This window comes from Cyphomyrmex costatus, unplaced genomic scaffold (genome assembly GCF_001594065.2).
Source record: "Cyphomyrmex costatus isolate MS0001 unplaced genomic scaffold, Ccosl1.0 scaffold122, whole genome shotgun sequence".
NCBI classification, from domain to species: domain Eukaryota; kingdom Metazoa; phylum Arthropoda; class Insecta; order Hymenoptera; family Formicidae; genus Cyphomyrmex; species Cyphomyrmex costatus.
Window position 1 is genome coordinate 654,394 of NW_017275196.1, and position 17,733 is coordinate 672,126.

At 36.8% G+C, this 17,733-nt stretch overlaps 1 protein-coding gene across 10 annotated transcripts in view; it reads left to right on the forward strand.

Moving 5' to 3' along the window:
• The window catches only part of Tm1 (tropomyosin 1), a 41,067-nt gene that overhangs the window by 13,862 nt on the left and 9,472 nt on the right, over positions 1 to 17,733 (forward strand). For 6 of the 10 annotated variants that reach the window (XM_018548019.1, XM_018548007.1, XM_018547974.1 and 3 more), the window contains exons 4-6: positions 11,155 to 11,288; positions 13,889 to 14,006; positions 17,351 to 17,421. In XM_018548019.1, coding sequence (XP_018403521.1) covers positions 11,155 to 11,288; positions 13,889 to 14,006; positions 17,351 to 17,421 — 323 coding nt within the window. Of the gene's footprint in view, positions 1 to 3,344; positions 3,766 to 11,154; positions 11,289 to 13,358; positions 13,477 to 13,888; positions 14,007 to 17,350; positions 17,422 to 17,733 lie in introns of those variants that run through there. The other 4 variants (XM_018548026.1, XM_018548011.1, XM_018547992.1 and 1 more) reach the window with 3 other exon arrangements.

Genomic DNA, 17,733 nt, shown 5'->3' on the forward strand with positions numbered 1-17,733 from the left:
TAATCGGAATTAGGCGCGCGTTGAAAGAAACATTCTGTTTTGTAATGCTAAATTAGGACCAACTGAATTCACATTTAATTTCGCAGCAGCAAATGTATGTGTGCAGAATTTATACCTTTATTTCTATTTCACAAAGCGATGACAAGATCTGTAATAGCAAAATCCGTTAATTACGTGAAATTAATTATTATTAATTATTATTATTATTATATATTATGATCAAGAAATTTTTTTAGAAGATTTTCTTTTTAATAGAAATTATATGAAATTAAATCGGGACTGATACAATTTACGAGGAATATAAACGAAGGTTATTTTATCAAAAGTATAAATCGCGATAAGAGAGATTAATTGCAATCGCATGTGCGTTTAATTAAATATCAACGGTATATCGTGAGTTGCGAGCTGTGTACAGAACAATTTACAGAAATAGAACAGTGCAATAAGGTTTCAACGTCCGCTGATGTGCGTCCGTGGAAATATGCGATTGTAACAAACGCAGCGGGAAAAGTTACGATTGGCGAGCTTATTAACATGTTCAGCCTTCTGCAAACCGCTTCAGTACATGTATACAGACATCAGCCATACTTAGCACGCGTTTAGCATGTTTCTGCAGTGACGAAAGATTTGCGTCATATTGAGGCTAACCGAAACGTGAGGAACATCGTAATCAACCTGTAGTGCGCCATATTAAAATCGATATGCATGAAGCGGATGTGTTCTTAAACCTAAACGATAGATTGAAATTCAAAATGAATTCTCGATACTTTCTAAATTCTATGGAGTGGAATTTCATCTGGAAGAGTGAAAATTGAGCCAATCTTGAACAAGAGTTTGTTACAAGAATAAAGCTTCACTCTTCGGAGTGAGATTTACTCTACAAATCAGAATTTAGAGAATATATTATACTTTGCGATTTTTATTTATTTGTAATCGTATACTAATTTAGACCTAAATTAGGTCTGCTGATTTACATATTTATTTGAGTATCTCCGAAAATCAATACACTGATAAATTATTTTTTTTGTATATATTAATAATTAATAAATGTTTTTATTTTAATTGCTTTGATAGCAACGCTGATTTAACGTTATTATCAATTCACGTTTCTCGATAAACATTTAAAGAGAAATTTTAGTTATCAAGAAGAAACAGTCATGCAAGTTTAATTCCTTTTTTGATGAACAAACAGCACAATGCGTTGTATGATTGTATTTCTGTTTCACAAATACATGCACAAGTGATACGTAATCCCAATACTAATAACCTTGGAAATTATCGGACTGTAATTGACATTTCTTCTATTTATCATTTCCTTCGTCGCTATCTCGTTAGAGTGATCGGCAAAAAGAAATGCCGAAGATACACATTGCGTGAGATATCGATATATAAATAAATGCATTAAGTGACGTCTATAATGTGTCGGGTAATGGCAATATGTATTGGTGTTGCTCTCGAGCGGAGGAACGCATATAATTTAGACGTCATCTCATCCGAGCTGCCACGTGCTGAATATATCAAACGCATCTGTCGCGAGGTCACCGCGCAACCTATAAACCAGAATTACGTTACTAGAGGGATGGCTTTATCTGCGTTATAATTTCTAAAGGCTCGTGAATAGTTCCACGGGGAGAGAAGCCGTTTTATAAAAGGCATTCAACACAGGATGCTACACGTGTCAGTGTGCGACGTGGCATATTGGATCACGCGTGGTTTCATTAGATTGCGCTTTTACAGCGCGGAAGGCTCGGGGTATCGCGAAGAACAGCTGTTTGAAATTCCCGCTTCAAGGACGGAGCGATTCGAGCGATTCCGCTTCGCAGACTGACCGAGAGAGGCACTACGATCGAAGTAAATGCAAATCAAAGCGCCGGTCTGGTGTAGGTACATTATTGTATTTAAATCGTTCGAATTAAAAACCTTATCAGGGCATTTTATTTTTTGCTCTAAATTTTTGGAGCTTCGTTTACTACGTGAAACTTAATAAAATAACGATCGTACTGTAACTGTAAGGCAAAATTATCATAGAATATTTAAAATGTGAAATTTTCGAAAGTATAATGAAATGAAGAGTATTTTGGAAATTATAGAACTTGCAGGATGTTTCTATAAAAATAAGTATCACTCTTAGTGACTTTAAAATTCGTTAAGGTAATAACACGGTTCCATAGAAAAATTTATAATTAAATTAACTCTTTCTCTCTCTTTAATGCTTTATATTATAATTCAACAAGAACCACATCTACGTAATGATTACACAGAGTGTCTCAAAGTTTGCAACCCAAATACCATAGCAAGATAATTTTCAAAAAGTGTAGTAAAACAATTATACGTAAATTATTTTGAGTGATAATTTTTAAGATAATATGGGTTCAAATACAGCCAATTACAGACTATATTTAGATAGCTACATATCCATGAGTTGCGGCAGTATTAGTGAGCGCTGATGCACTTCAGAAGCACGATGACTATCTAAACGTATTCTGTAATCAGCTATATTTAAACTCATTTATAACAGAAATTTCTTAAATTTGAAATAAAAATTTACCTAACAATTTTTTACTTAATTTTTGAAGCCTCACTACAAAATTTGAAGCTGCGAATTTTAGGACACCCCGTACACAAATCTACACTAATAATACGCTTCATTCATTGCGAGATAACATTTCACAATTGACCAACGCGTCACATTCGAACATTTCATTCAGAAAGTCGAAAGTCAATCGCTCGACTGTTTCTCGCCACAATAATTAATCCACGGCCAAGACCGCTTTTATCGGATCGCACGAAAGAAATTGCAATCGCGGAATAAACGGAGGGGGGGAATAAAATAAGAGAGGAGAAAACAAGGGGGATGACTCGAAAACGACGTTCGGCACCGGCGATTCGAACGGTTGGGCGCGCTCGTGACGGGCGCGGTATTTCCGGGGCTTCGCGCACAGCGACACGTCGATCGGCGTAGCGATACTCGGGCCGCACACGCGCGTGCGCGCGCGCGCACACACCTTGCGATTGTGTGCCGCGGTCGAGCGTCGAGCCGTCGCGTCGAGCGAAGGGAGCACCGGCGTGACGCGGCGCGGCGAAGAGTGCAGGCGTGGTCCCTGTCGCTCGCTGGCGGACATGCCACCGTCCGGTCGGTGTCCGGCGGGATTGTCGGGGGGGGGGGGGGGGGGAAAACTTGGACCGGCACACGCGGGGACCCTTGGCGCGGAGGGCGCAGGGCCGCCGGAGGGACTACTTGACGCGCGGAAGGACGCTGCGCGCACGCGCGCCACAGCCGGTGGCGGCCATCTTGCGCTCCAGTCAACGGCGGCGGCCGCCAGCAGCAACAGCAGCCAGTGGTCGTCAGTGCACGACAGCTCCGGGCGCCCCTACGAAACCCACTCTTTCTCTCTTGTCTCGCACGCGCACGCACTTGGTCGTCCCCGCGATCGTTATTCCTCCGCGTCACGCCGTAACATCACTTGCCATCCCGTCGGCCGAATCCGCGTGGGAACTCGACGGACCGGCTCGCGCGTCGTCGTCGTCCGAGCGTGTTCCTCTTTCTCTCGCGCCCAGTGGCCCTTACGACTCGCGGCGTTTTAACGTGACACACACCGGGGTTACCTCTATATACCAGGCAGTATGTCGGCGCAAGTGCAGGGCACCCTCCTCGATGTGCTCAAGAAGAAGATGCGGCAGACGAAGGAGGAGATGGAAAAGTACAAGGACGAGTGCGAGGAGTACCAGAGGCGGTTGCAGGTGGAAGTGATGCGCCGCGAGGAAGTGAGTGAAACCGAGAGATCGTCATGCTCCTTTCCAGTGTCTTCTTTCTGCCGACTCTCGGAAAGTTTCCAAAGCGCTTCTCTCGTTCGTCGATCGTTCTCGCTTGCTCTCTCTCTCTCTCTCTTTCTCTCTCTCCCTCTCTTTCGTTCGCTCCATCTTTCTCTCCCCCTCGTCGCAAAGTCCCGCGATAATATCATGACTTCGCGAGATATCAGTTTCGGCAATAATCGACACGAAGCCGGCGATACACGAGGAGCCACCATTCGCCTCGTACCGATCGACCGTCGACGATAACGGGACGAGACCGGGGAGAAATAGCTCTCGGAGCGAAATTCCTTACGAACTGGTTTTCCAGGCGCGGGATGGTTTCATTGATCCGGATGCGGACCGTCCAGGACCCAGGTGCGCGACTCCGGAGAAGAAATCCGGAGAATATCTTGCTCCGAATCTTTCCCCGATCGCGACGAGAAGCGCGAGCGAAATGCCGGGGCCAGCGTCCGCAGTGGTTATAGAATCGATCGCGAGTGTCAGACCAGACACGCCGTCGTCGTCGTCGTCAAGCTGGGCCACGATAGGCGGACGAAGGGGGGAAGGAAGGTCGAGAGCGCACACACCGAGACATTTCCTGGTACACCGGCGAGGACCGGCTTCGTCGGATGCCACCGCACGTCGCTGTCCCTCCTGAATCCTATACGTATTGCTAGTCAAAATATTAACGTGACACGGAGCGTAGCGTGACCTACCGAATCGATCACCGCGCTCCGACTCCGATCTTCGTCACAGTCGACCTGACCGAGCGAACCGGATATCCGTGCGAACGATCTTTCGGGGGCGTTCGCCCGGATGTTCGTTGTTGTCACACCGAGTCGAAATTCTCTCACACTCTGAATTCCGCAGTTAATTAAGCGCGAATGAGATCCAAAAAAATTGTTGGTGCCAGGACGGCGCCAAAGAGAAGCGATTCCATCGCTGAATATGAATGAAACTGGGGTTGTAATGAACTTTTGCGTGTATACGACAGGCTTAATCTCAGAAAGTCTCTTACGGGATATTAATAGCTAGAAATATTATCGAAGATCTATTTTAAAAAATGATTATACAGATTTATTTATTTAAAGGTTTACTGTAAAAATTTCGTTCTCCACAATGTTTATCGTAACAAGCTTTTCATTCGACAAAACTTTAGAAGTGTATCGTATATTTGATTAAATTTGATTGATTCAATGATTTTTTAATTAAGATAGTGATAATTGATCAAATTTAATTATATAATTAAATGATATATATAATATATATTCTTCTGAAAGTTTTCATTTGCACGTGCAGCGTTACTGAACAAATTGACGCAAATTAATATGATAACGGATAAACACGACTTATCAAAAATTGCAAAATATCCCAAAAAAACTATAATTTCCAATAAATTTTATTTACGCCATTCTATGATAGCGTATACATTGATAGTGCTTTTTTATACGTCAGATTCTCTTGGACACGTTAAACGCTAAATGTTTTGGATAAAACTAATGTGCGATTCGTAGTTTCTGTACTATACCATATTGTTTTAATCGTAAAACAGCACTTGATGTTAAAAGTTAAGAAAAAGTTGAAATTTAATTATTAAAAGAAGAACTACGTTCTTTCCTGTAAGATTATTTCCTAAGCTGGCTTTGATTTATAACCAAGATATAATTGGCATGTAAAATTTTATCAAGTATACACATGTATCCTGTTATAAACCTAGCTATATACAACGCAAAAGTGCATTAAATCTTGGATTTAAGATTCATCGGACAATAGCCTCTGTCACGTCTTAATCCGTTAGCCTTTTCTTGTCGTAAGACTACCATATTCGGACAATTGTTAGCCTATTCCGTTCCGAGAGATTCCTTGTACACATTTTTTACAACAACATCCTTTTACAAACATTATTCGTATACGTTCTTTTCATTGATGCTTTTTTGATTTTATAGAATTCTTAGTCTCTATTATATAATTTAATATTATTTGAACAGTATTATCAATAGCTTTATTATTTTGTTACTTAAAAATTAGATAGGAACTACCACCTTAAACATTTTTTTTATAGACGGCAAATTATGTGCAATCCAACAATTTTATATAGAATAGTTTATATATAATTCACTTTTTGATCATAAATTGAAATTTGAAATATAATATTTTGCAATGTGTGTAATTATTATGATATATTAGATGTGATTATGTCGACGTTCAGACTTTTTCGCGACGAGGTGATGAGATCATTACGGAAAGGGCTTGAAAGTTATAGCATATTAAGTCACTTTGCCTATTACGAGTACACCAGCATACGTAAAACATGTATATATATATCGTATAACTACGTATAGTAAAGTGTGCACAAGTGAGGCAAGCCTCTCGGTGAGCGTTCAACAGCCTCGATTTAACGGATTTACACCATAATCTTGACCGTTTCTCGTTCCTTTTTCGCTGGCAAACGGCGATGTAACGCGCATTCTTCGCCGCTAAGGTGCACGAACACCGGTCGTCGAGTGTCAAAGTCACGATTGGGTGATCCGCAAAATTGCTCTTAACAACAAGTGCGACATGTCGAAACAAAATTGTGGGATACTGGGGGGCTTGCGTGATTGAAATATTTAAATTAGGAAGCGTAACGAAAACGTTTTCCGGCTACTCGTATTAGAGATTTTTGACTATTAAAGAATGTAGACAAAAAGGACATTTTAAATTGTCTTTTAGTTGTATAATTTGTAAATTTAACAATTACTATTTTATAACTAAACACAGAGTTCTTTATTAAATGTTTTTTCGAATATTATTTAATATTTGAGATTATTGTGACTTTCTAAAATTATAACATAACGGATCGAACGACCGACAGCCCAAAGTTGTGCAATTGTCGGTTTGGGTACAATGACACACAGTTATATGTAAATTCAGCGCTCTACCGTGAAATGTAGTGAATCATGAAAATATAACGTGATACGTAAAATCGACGTATTACGCTTTTGCCTTAAATCAATATTATAAAATACTCACAAAACCGTTTTTAAATTAATTTACAGAAGACATCTTTTTTGAGAATTATTTTAATGAACGTTTTATTTCATTAACATTTAATAATAACAATTTGAAGTAGAGATATTGAATATCTCAGTTATACCTTTTTTTTCATTATATTATCGATGTTTGACATTCGGTTGAAATGTTATTTGCGTTAAAAGCAACCTTTACAAATATTTGCATGAAATACCGGATACATCGTTTCTGTCGCGTGTAGAATGTAGATACATTTGTTTTACTGTCAGACCGTATCGAAGAAGCCTTCCAACCGTTTCAATATCCTGTCGTAGAAAATGCAATGGCAGGCATTAGTATCGTAATTGGAAACATGAATAAACTCAGGTATTACAGATTCATTAATTGCATAAAAATTAGATCGTTCGTTATATTTTATTACATTGTATGAGTCGGCCAAGAAGTTAACAATTTTACCTGTCAGACATTCTTATAGTTCTCTCATTCATCTTATCTTTTTCTAATTCTTATCACTAAAAAAAATATAAAGAGTTCGTTGAACTGAGATTAAAAGTAAATTACATTGGTAGAAACGGGCATTAGTCCACATCATCGTTTTGCAATCAAGTATTTTCATTTCCGTATCAGATATGAAAATTTATTGCAGCATAAAATTATATCCTAGAAAGATATACGTTACATTTATTACACGCTAGAAAGACAAATAGTAAATAATAATCTTTAATAAAGTTCTCTTATTAAAAATTTTATTTTTGTGGTCCAATAAATTCTCTAAATTCTTTGTAGTGAAATCTCATTTTCTCAGAGAGTGAAAATGGAGCCAATTTTGAAGAAAAATATTCAATCTTTAAAAGTGAGATTATTTACTCTTCAGAGTGACAATTCATTTTAAAAGTTTTAGAGAGAATATTTAACTATAAAAAAAATATAATTTTGGAAGATAAAATTACACTTGATATGTAACATGATTAATTTTGTAATCCTTTTGAACTGCAAGACTGCATTTCCGCTCAGGGTGATATAACATATAACGCGGACGCTGCATTTTCCGGCGCAGTGATGAAAATCCACAAGACTTCAATGCGTATTCGCGACAAAGTGCATCCGCACGCAATGCGTTTTAAAGGCCAACGGCGACGGACTCGGTCAGGCCGCACTAATCCGCTTTTGTCACGAAGCAACGAAGTGCATTGCTGCCACAACGCAATTTTTCTGTTCTTTTCCTCCTTCTTTCCTTCCTCGATTCCGTTGCGATGATGATAATAAGCGGTGCGCTGTTTTGCAAGTTGATTCAATTATGAGCTTATCGTCGTTCAGGCGGGAGGATGTGAGGGCGCGATAAAGCAAGTTTCATTAATTTATCTCGCGCATCAATTTGGCTGATCAGACGTGATGTCTCGGGGGATTTGGAGTAATTGTGTCTTTATTGCCAAGAAATTTACATAACAGAATGTCGATGTCTTCCACTCACCTTGAGCGAATTTATTTACAAACGAATGGCCGTTGCGACATACTTACGTATGTCATTAATACCGCACGAGTGATGCAAAACGATGCAACCACGGTTCTCTTCAAGAAAGATCACTTTGATTACGTTTGCATCTCAGAAAGATAAATATGGAATAATTTCCTTAATGAAAATTTTATATTAAGATCTTATCTATGTCCAACACAATTCATCAATAGATAAACGCAAAATTATTCTAGGAAGAAAGGTATAATGAAAGACTTTTTATATTTACAACTTGTATACGTATCTATACAGTCCAATAAAATTATCACACACAAAAGTGATATACATATAATTCCATAGATATTCTCCTATATTTATTAAATAAATCATTATTATCTTACAAACAAAATTGTGATCTTCCTATAAAATCTTATCTTTGTATTGATAATATATCAGTGCCTATGAACTCCTGGATCGGAAATCTGAAAATGTACTCGATTTACTAAATTATCACCAATCCCTGTAATCGTTGCCCGACGTCGGTCGGACTGCAGGACGAATTAAATGGATCGTGATGGAAGGCTACGAGAAAGGGTCGGACGAAGCGGAAGTTTGGCACACTTACTAACACTTGCCATGGATATCGTCTATGTGATACGACCTGTCCACTCGGCACAAGTGCGAGTGGGCGTGCCGATTTCCTACGAATACAAGGTTCGCGTCGGTAAGGTAATGCAAAAGCGTGTGTAACGTTACATGCACGCACCGCTGAGCGTGCAAGCATCATCGTGGAACAGCGCGTGCATGGCGACGCCAACCAGTTTTCACAATCGTTGAACTCACATTAATTTGTTGCGGAAGTTTGACAGTAACAAGCGAAGCTGTGGAACAAATATAAATGTTTATACACGGACACGCGGTGTCACATGACACGATATTTCCGCGAAGCCATTATTCCAAAAAGTATTAAACAATTTCATAAATAAAAAAAAAATACAACTTTATATTACATGTATACAGATTTATATTTATTTAATACTTGATTATGTATCCATTTTGATTTTATTTTGTAACTGCGATACATTATGTCTGTTAAGCGGCCTTAATCGATTAATATTGTACAATATTTGATATTTATTCGTCTGGAAGTGCATTGCATTGGGACTTCAGACTGTTTATTTTTAATTGCTTTAAGGAAGCTTCAATAATATTGTATAAAATAATTGTACAATAATATTGAACATCTAGGAGTAGTTTTATATTCCCTCGATACCTCAAATATTATTATGACAAAATCCAGACATTCACTATCTTTCGTTTTTAATAGAAATAATAAAAAGATGTGGGTATAATTATGATGACAGCAGTATTAGCGATAATCGAATAATGTAATAGCGCGGTTTGTGTTATTACGATTATGTCTGGATAATTGTGCAATCGTTGCTGTCAGTCCGCTGACATTATCCCCGTGTAAAACCGACATAGGAGTGCCGAAATCCATGAATACCAAGTTCACGCACCGCTAATGAAGGAACGTTTGTAAAAAAACGATACGTTCCCTACGTACGGGATAAATTAGGGTCATTTACTAGACGCACAATCGTTGGCAGGTGCAGCTAACGAGGACAAGGGCCTCGAATTGTGTACGCGGATATATGTGTAATCGACCGTTAAGTAATTTACATTCGTGAAAATCGCACGCTTCGCTTAGCCTCATACAAGTCCGTCAATAGGGTTACAAATTATTATAATATTTTCAACAATAATTGCGAAATTAGTACCTCATTTAGGATCCATGATTAATTAAGATATATTAATTCTTTCGTTTTAATTTTAAAATAGAAATAAACATTTTTTTTAATAGAGGTTTTTAATGATTAAAAACATAAAGATATCATTTTATTAATAATAAATGCAATTATTTTTTTCTTCGTAAAATTAACAAATGTAATAAATGATGACTTATATTAAAATTAGCACTTAACTATTTTGATGATAAAATTTTTGCTAATTATGTTTCTGATAGTAAGCATTCTGTCTAAAATTTGTCTAGATTAGTTACTGCTTGAAATATTGCTACAACTTCACGAACGTTATCGATTACATCGAAAACTAATCCATGTTCGTAAATCGCTAATCTGACTAATTTAAAAACATTTATTATACGAATGATACCCTGACATCATTCGGTGGACGATGAGGCAACATGATTTACGGGTCAAATGTTTGGCCGAAATCAATAATAATGATCCGTTCGATTCAACGCTTAATGCAACACACGGAACCGCCTTGGGGTCATTGGTATGCACGCAGAGATCCTTACGATCTCTAGTCGAGTGCTTTGTTGTGACAAAACTCTGATCACGTTTGGCACGTTACGGCATTTGATTGGATTCAGATCATCCCTAATCCAGTATCGACCTAGTTATAACGTCGCGCCTCAATTCCAGATTTAAAACAATTACTATTTTTTCATATGTACAATAAGAGAGTGTATCATTTATCAAATAATTCAAGTGTAACCAAATTATAAATGCTGTTAAATAACAGCATTTAGTAGATTGTCAAATTATTTACGATTGTGTAGTGTTTTTTTATTGTTCTTAATTTAATAAAGTTTGTTTACATATGTCCACTTAGATTTTAACCTTTTTTTTTTTTTGATTAAATTATATCTTTTGCTTCTACTTTTCTTTAATTATTCGCAGTGTCATAAAGCTCGTGTATAAAGATGTGTACAATGTATCTTGCATTGCATTATTTCTTCATTACATTACCTCACGTTACTGGTTAACAATATGATTCTAAACAATATAATAGCTAAACTATGTAAAATTAAGAATTGCAAATTTTTTAGCTTTTATTTTACCTGGAATGGATTTTCTTGTATGTTATAGGCTGAGTCTGAAGTCGCCGCTTTGAATCGTCGTATTCAACTGTTGGAGGAGGACCTTGAGAGATCCGAGGAGCGTCTTGCCACTGCCACTGCCAAACTGGCGGAGGCATCGCAAGCTGCCGATGAGAGTGAACGGTAAGTGTTTGTTATTATATATATGCAACAAAATTATTGCGAATTTTTTTATTTGTAGTAATTCTGTGTATATTATCGGCAATAAGCAGTTATTATATCAAAGTAAAAAATACGATAGAAAATATTAAAATAGAAAAATATTATATATTAATATATTAATGTTCAAAATTAATTATTAAATATAAAAATAAATATATTTCGATGATTATTTTATAATTGTTATGATTTAATAATAATAAGAATGTATGAGTGTAAAAAAATAGCTGTTCATTGCTACTATTTCTTTTATCTTTTTTATAATGATCAAGAGTAATGTAAATAATTATTGTATGATTAGACGTTGATGTGATTTTTATATCAAAATTTGTTATCAAGCTACCAACGATGATGGATGTTAGTATTTAATAATGTATAATTATAGAATATATTTATAAAAGAACCGAGATTTATTATGTTTTACTCTTGATCATTTTTATTATTATATACAAATCATTCTAAATTATCAGAAAATTATACGTGCAAAAGTGGTGTAAATTAATGTTCCGATTTTATCTTATTATTTTATAAAATAAATGCTATAAAATCTTTATTATTATACATGTTTATGAAACATGAAAATTCTTCATAATTAGGTATTTTTTGATATAAAAATATTTTTAAAAATGTAAATATTTGAACATTTATTTCAACAGATATTTCAAAAGCTACTTTGCATAATTTATGCCATTTTTGTTATAAATTAATTGTCTGTATTTTATTTGCACATATATATTATATAACGTAATATAATAATAAATATTAATATAGAGTTTTATATAATAATTTTGAATAAGTTTAATATAAAAAAAAAAAAAATAATTTTTGTTTCCACAACACACATCATTTTGCATTGACTTGTACCGCCTTACATTGAAACAATCGATGTGTAAGAGACTTCTTGATTCCTTTTCCCGCGATTTAATTATAGAATGCATTGCAATTTTGTATGACTAATATCGTGCCAAATATAGACCCGAACGCAACAACTCTTTAATATTCCAGTTACACATATATAGTTATGATAAGTACAGAAATTCGCGTAATCATTATACCAATTTCGTTCTCCGTTATAGATATATGTGTATAAGTGGTTTTGTAATCTCGCTGCAAAGTTATGATGATGTAAACAACCCTAATGAACTGTTACGATTACGTCATTTAAAAAAATAGTATATATAAATAATGGAAAGGATAGTTCGTAATATTTTCTTTTTGTTTCATATGCTTGAAAGTGTCTGTCAAATAGAATTGAAATAAAAGTTTGCAGAGTTTGAAACACCACATCCTGACCTACTTTTTATGGTTATATATCGCATCCGCCGCGACAAAGATTTACACAAACGCTTTCTGACTTAATTTGCAATTGAAAATCATTTCTGAATACCCGTTCTCTCTTATACTAGTTATGCATTATTTAAAAGATAACTAATTCATAACGATGTTGCAAAAATTTTAAACGCAATATTTTTTTATTGATCTGTTTGATTTATATATATATAAAACATGATAAAATGCATTAAACATTGAACAAAGGATAGTTATTAAAGTCGTATAACTTGACTCGTCATAACTTTGAAATGCTCTAATTGCTGATTATGATTTCTTTACTGTAGTACGTAAATGCTTAAAATAATGCTAAGCTTGCTTATCGTCGTTGATAACGAATGACGTGTATATGCTTCATTTCATTTTGCTATGATATATTTTCTCACGTACTTACAAGAGAAAAATTGTCAAATCCACACTTCTCCAATTTCTTGATCTGCTACACGACATTATTATCATAATTACATTATAAAAAAGAAATTTAAAGACATTATCTTTATGCAAACCGTAAAAACCTATATCGATACACAAACGTAACAAAATTAATTGAAAAAAATTATATATTGAACTTTATGTATATTTATATTACTTTATTTACTCTTAAAAAATTTTTTAATCGAGAAAAGTTATTTTATGTACAATGCTGATCATTCTTTCAACGACGATTAACTCATTTCTAAAAATCGATAAACGATCGATCATTAGGATACGCAAGGCCCTTGAAAACCGCACTAACATGGAGGACGACCGAGTATCCTTGTTGGAGCAGCAACTAGCACAGGCTAAACTGATCGCAGAAGAGGCGGATAAGAAATACGAGGAGGTGGGTCATCAGCGAACAAAAAGTGAAAAAATGAGGGCAAAAGGACCCTCTATTTTTGTTTTTGTCAGAGACGAACTACCAACCGTTTAGGACATTAAGGCGATGACATTAGTTTATAAATGAAAAAATATTTGCTAGAATTTTCACGGAAGAAATAGCGAATTAACTTCTGAGGAAGTAGAATTTTACTTTCGATACATTAATATCTCGTATAAAAGGATCGTCCAGGTCGGTCGGTAGTTCTCCTCCGGGATTATTTTCCAGGTAAATTTCACAGGTAGACGTATCATTATGAGCTGAGCTGAGCAGAGGTGTTTCTCGACGATCAGAAACCTATTTCTTAACTTAGTCCGTTTGTCTAATCGATATTTTAACCGTGAATTCTTTCGTTCGACATGTGTCCACCTTAAAGCGCCCGCAAGATTCTCGAGAATCGCAGCTTGGCGGATGAAGAGCGCATGGATGCCCTCGAGAATCAGCTGAAGGAAGCCAGGTTCCTCGCCGAGGAAGCCGACAAGAAATACGATGAGGTTCGCGCACCCGCGACTACCACTGTCAAGCGTGTTGGATGCAGTGACGATGATAATCATGACGATGATGGTTCCTAGTCGATAGTCAAAATAGTGCCTAACCCCGTAACTCTCTGTCTTCTCTTTGTGTGCTCGAAAACACCGTGTTTCGATAAGTCTCCGTCGCGAATAAAGAGAAAGTGCCTCGCACGAGGCATATATTCCGTTCACTAAAATCATCGGTTGGTTCATCGAGGTTTCGACTACGTTAGAAAAATGAGATGATTTTTACGCGTTGCAAAGCGAAGAATCCCTTCGCGCAGTGAAGGGTAAATCATGAATCGTCGATCTGTGATCGCGATCTGGGCCGAATAAAAGTGGCAGTTTTTTTTTCGTCTTTTAGAAAAGTATTGCGTGTCGCGACAAGTGCAGTGTTCTAAAGATCGTTCTTTTCATCTTGCTGTTAGCATAGAGAGAATTTTAGAGATCTCTGTAGGAGAGAGTCTCATGCGGGAAGAAACGCAGAAAGAGAGAGAAAGAGGGAAAGAAAAAGTGATGATATATCGAGTGTTCACGTGTTTTACGAGCGCGACTCGCGTAAAATCGGGTATCTGTGATTTCAAAGTGTTTTTTTTTTTTTCGTTTCGACAAAAGCTACAAGATGTCTCAAGTGCCAGTTTCATAAACAGAATTTAATCTTGTTATACATTGTTACAAATATAATATTCCTGTTATTAGATACTTAGATTAGAGACGGCCACGCACAAAGTTCGGAAAAGTTCGTACGCGCGCGTGTTTATAATTCGATCTCTTCAGCGGGTATTAAAAGTCGTCGTGGAAGTTTTGGACCGCGTGCTCGATTGGTGCTCGGTTTGTCGCTCGCTTCCCCGCGAGACCGGCCTCGTTATTAGATTTAACAAGAATATCGTCAATTGTGTTTGTGATAACGCCGCGTGAGACCGCGCGACTTTACCGCGGCTCTCCGCGCGTCAACGATTATAATGGTGCTGCTTTTATCAAGCTTGTCTTTCGGTAAGACGAGCGCGTTTTGCTTTGCTGGAATTCGGAATGTGATGCGCCAGAATAACGAGAGTTGTGATGGTAGGTGTTTGCCGCGATAGCGTTGAAATTACGGTGTGCACTTTGCTATTTGTCCGCTCAGAGATTACAGTATCAATTATCAGGATAAGATATCGCTCGAAATCTTTTTCTGGTCGTCTACATGATACGTGTAATATTACAAATTATTATTTGCGGTTGTGAACCATTGATATAATGTTATACATTTTTATATAAACTTTCTGTGAATATACATTTGCAACATGAGGTCTATTTTCTGTGGCTAAACTAGAGTGTACGCTCTTTCGGAATTTAAAGATAGATATAAGTTTAATATTTAACGCGAGAAATATAGTTCTAATTCAGGAATAAAAAATAGGCTCATTGATTAATTTGTGAAAAATTTGGTTTATCTTTGTTATTAAGCATATTTTATTTATCTTTATTAATATTTTATTATTTAATTTTTAAAAAATCCTCGCAATCCTTGGAAATTATCGTCGCAGTTTTTATAATTTTTTTAGATTTTTATTCAAAATTATCACCGTAATTTCAACCACTTTGTTTTTTCCACTGATGATGTTCTATGCGATCTGTTAAATCGTCGTTAATTAACAATATGTGCAAAAACTAATCGCGGTGTGCGAAAATTGATTTTGTCGCGATGTTAATTAAATCGTCCAATTTATTTCAGTAGAATAGTTGCTTCCACTCAATCGTTTGTTTTGACCTTCTAATTAACGATCTAACTGCCTAACCCATTACAGAAACTTACAGAGATGACAAGTTCTAACAGCAACCAAGTGTGCCGATCTTCGTTACATATCTTTTTTTTTCATATATACGTATATAAGACGACTTACAATCTTCGTTTATTCTTAAAAATGTGTCGCAATTTTATCGTAAAATGGTTGGGATATAAAATTAAAATATAAAATTGGTAAAGTTTCTCAGGATAGTTCTAAGTTATTATAAATTATACGTCACATTTTTTCTCATAAATGCCATACACAATTATAAAATCAACAAGACGCTGATTTTGCTTATTCTCAACGAGCTGAATAAAATCTTTGTTTTCAACATCTCGGAATCATGGATGCTACTTTTTATCGAGTTATTCGCAGAATTATGCTATGAAAAGTCAGATGCATAGATACAACGAATGATTTCATGTAAAGAGATCATTCGTGCAGTTCTAACTGTAATAGAAAATTTTCATGAGTGAAGAGATATGAGCAAAGGAATGCGGAGGTTTGTAATCAAGCTCACGGGAATCAAATTTCTCAATTAAAACGAGAAAACCATTTTACGATCGATCGCGTCAAAGTTGTGCGGAAGTTGTGTTGCATGAAATGAAAGATCGTCGTGGAAAGAACTACAGCATCTTAGTCGGGTCATAATTGACATATATTCACTGAGAAAGAAATTTGGTTGAAAATGGACGAACTACAGAAGACTCTGATTGTATTAATAATCAGAGTTTCGATAGAATTCTAGTAGATTTAATCAGAAAATTTTAACTCGTCCGTTTTTAACCAGGATTTCAATTTATCGAATCAGATATTTTTCTCAATGCAATCACAGTTAAAAGGCGTTAAAAGTTCTACTTTACGACGATCTTTCTCCCTGGCGTGACCATATATTGCTGTCTTACATGCGCTTACGAGTCCATCAGGACTCGTTCGTCAGGACTGAGCTGTAATTTGCGTGACACGACTTGCGTGCTGCTATCTCTCTGATCGTTTGTTTTTCGACGGCGTAGCCGATTGGAAGAAGCTACCCATTTGTGAGCGTTCAGGAAGATTGCTCGGAGAAAATTGGTGTTAATGCAACAGTTTAGTCTGTCGTTAACGACGTGTTTTAATTTGAGTATAAATTCGGGGATATCTTTAAAATGCAAAGTAGATATGTATTAAATTATATAAAATGTTGCATTAATACGATAAATTTTCTCGATTCGCCGATATTAAAAATACTTTTGACCGAAGATGCTTATTTCTTTTTCTCGTGAGGCGATATAGCTTTGCATATTCGCGGGTTAAATATAAATTCCATCGCCTCCGCGAGCTCGTCAGCAAACTTTGAACACATAAGGAGAGAGAATTTCCGTGAAGATCATAATTCTTCCAATCACGGCTACGACGGCGATGACGACGACGACAACGGCGGCGACAAGACGCCGATGTCTCGCCATCCCGCCGCCTCCAGAATTTTCAGAGGCGGCGAGGTCGCCGAGAGGAGAAAGAGAAGGAGGAGGAGGTAGAAAACAACACATGTTAGAAACCGTGTGTGTGTCATTTATACAGGTCGCTCGTAAATTGGCCATGGTTGAGGCCGATCTAGAACGCGCCGAGGAGCGTGCTGAGGCCGGAGAGTCGTAAGCATCGTTTTTATTAGGCATCTTTCGTCCGGCACCTTTTGCCCGAAGTGCGAACGATCCTGTGGCATTTTTCTCCTCTCATCTCACCCAGCCGCCCCTTTCTTTCCATCACGCATCATCGGATCCGCTTCGGCTCGCTCCTGTAACTTTTGACAGCACCGTTAGCAACATGTTCGTCGACGACGACGAAGAAGGCGGAAATACCCTTTAATGTGCACGCCCGTGCTCATTTTGCACGATAACAATTTTATTTTTTGTGATCGTATTTTATCATTAAAAAATGTTGTGTATTAGTTTAGATTTTGTTTT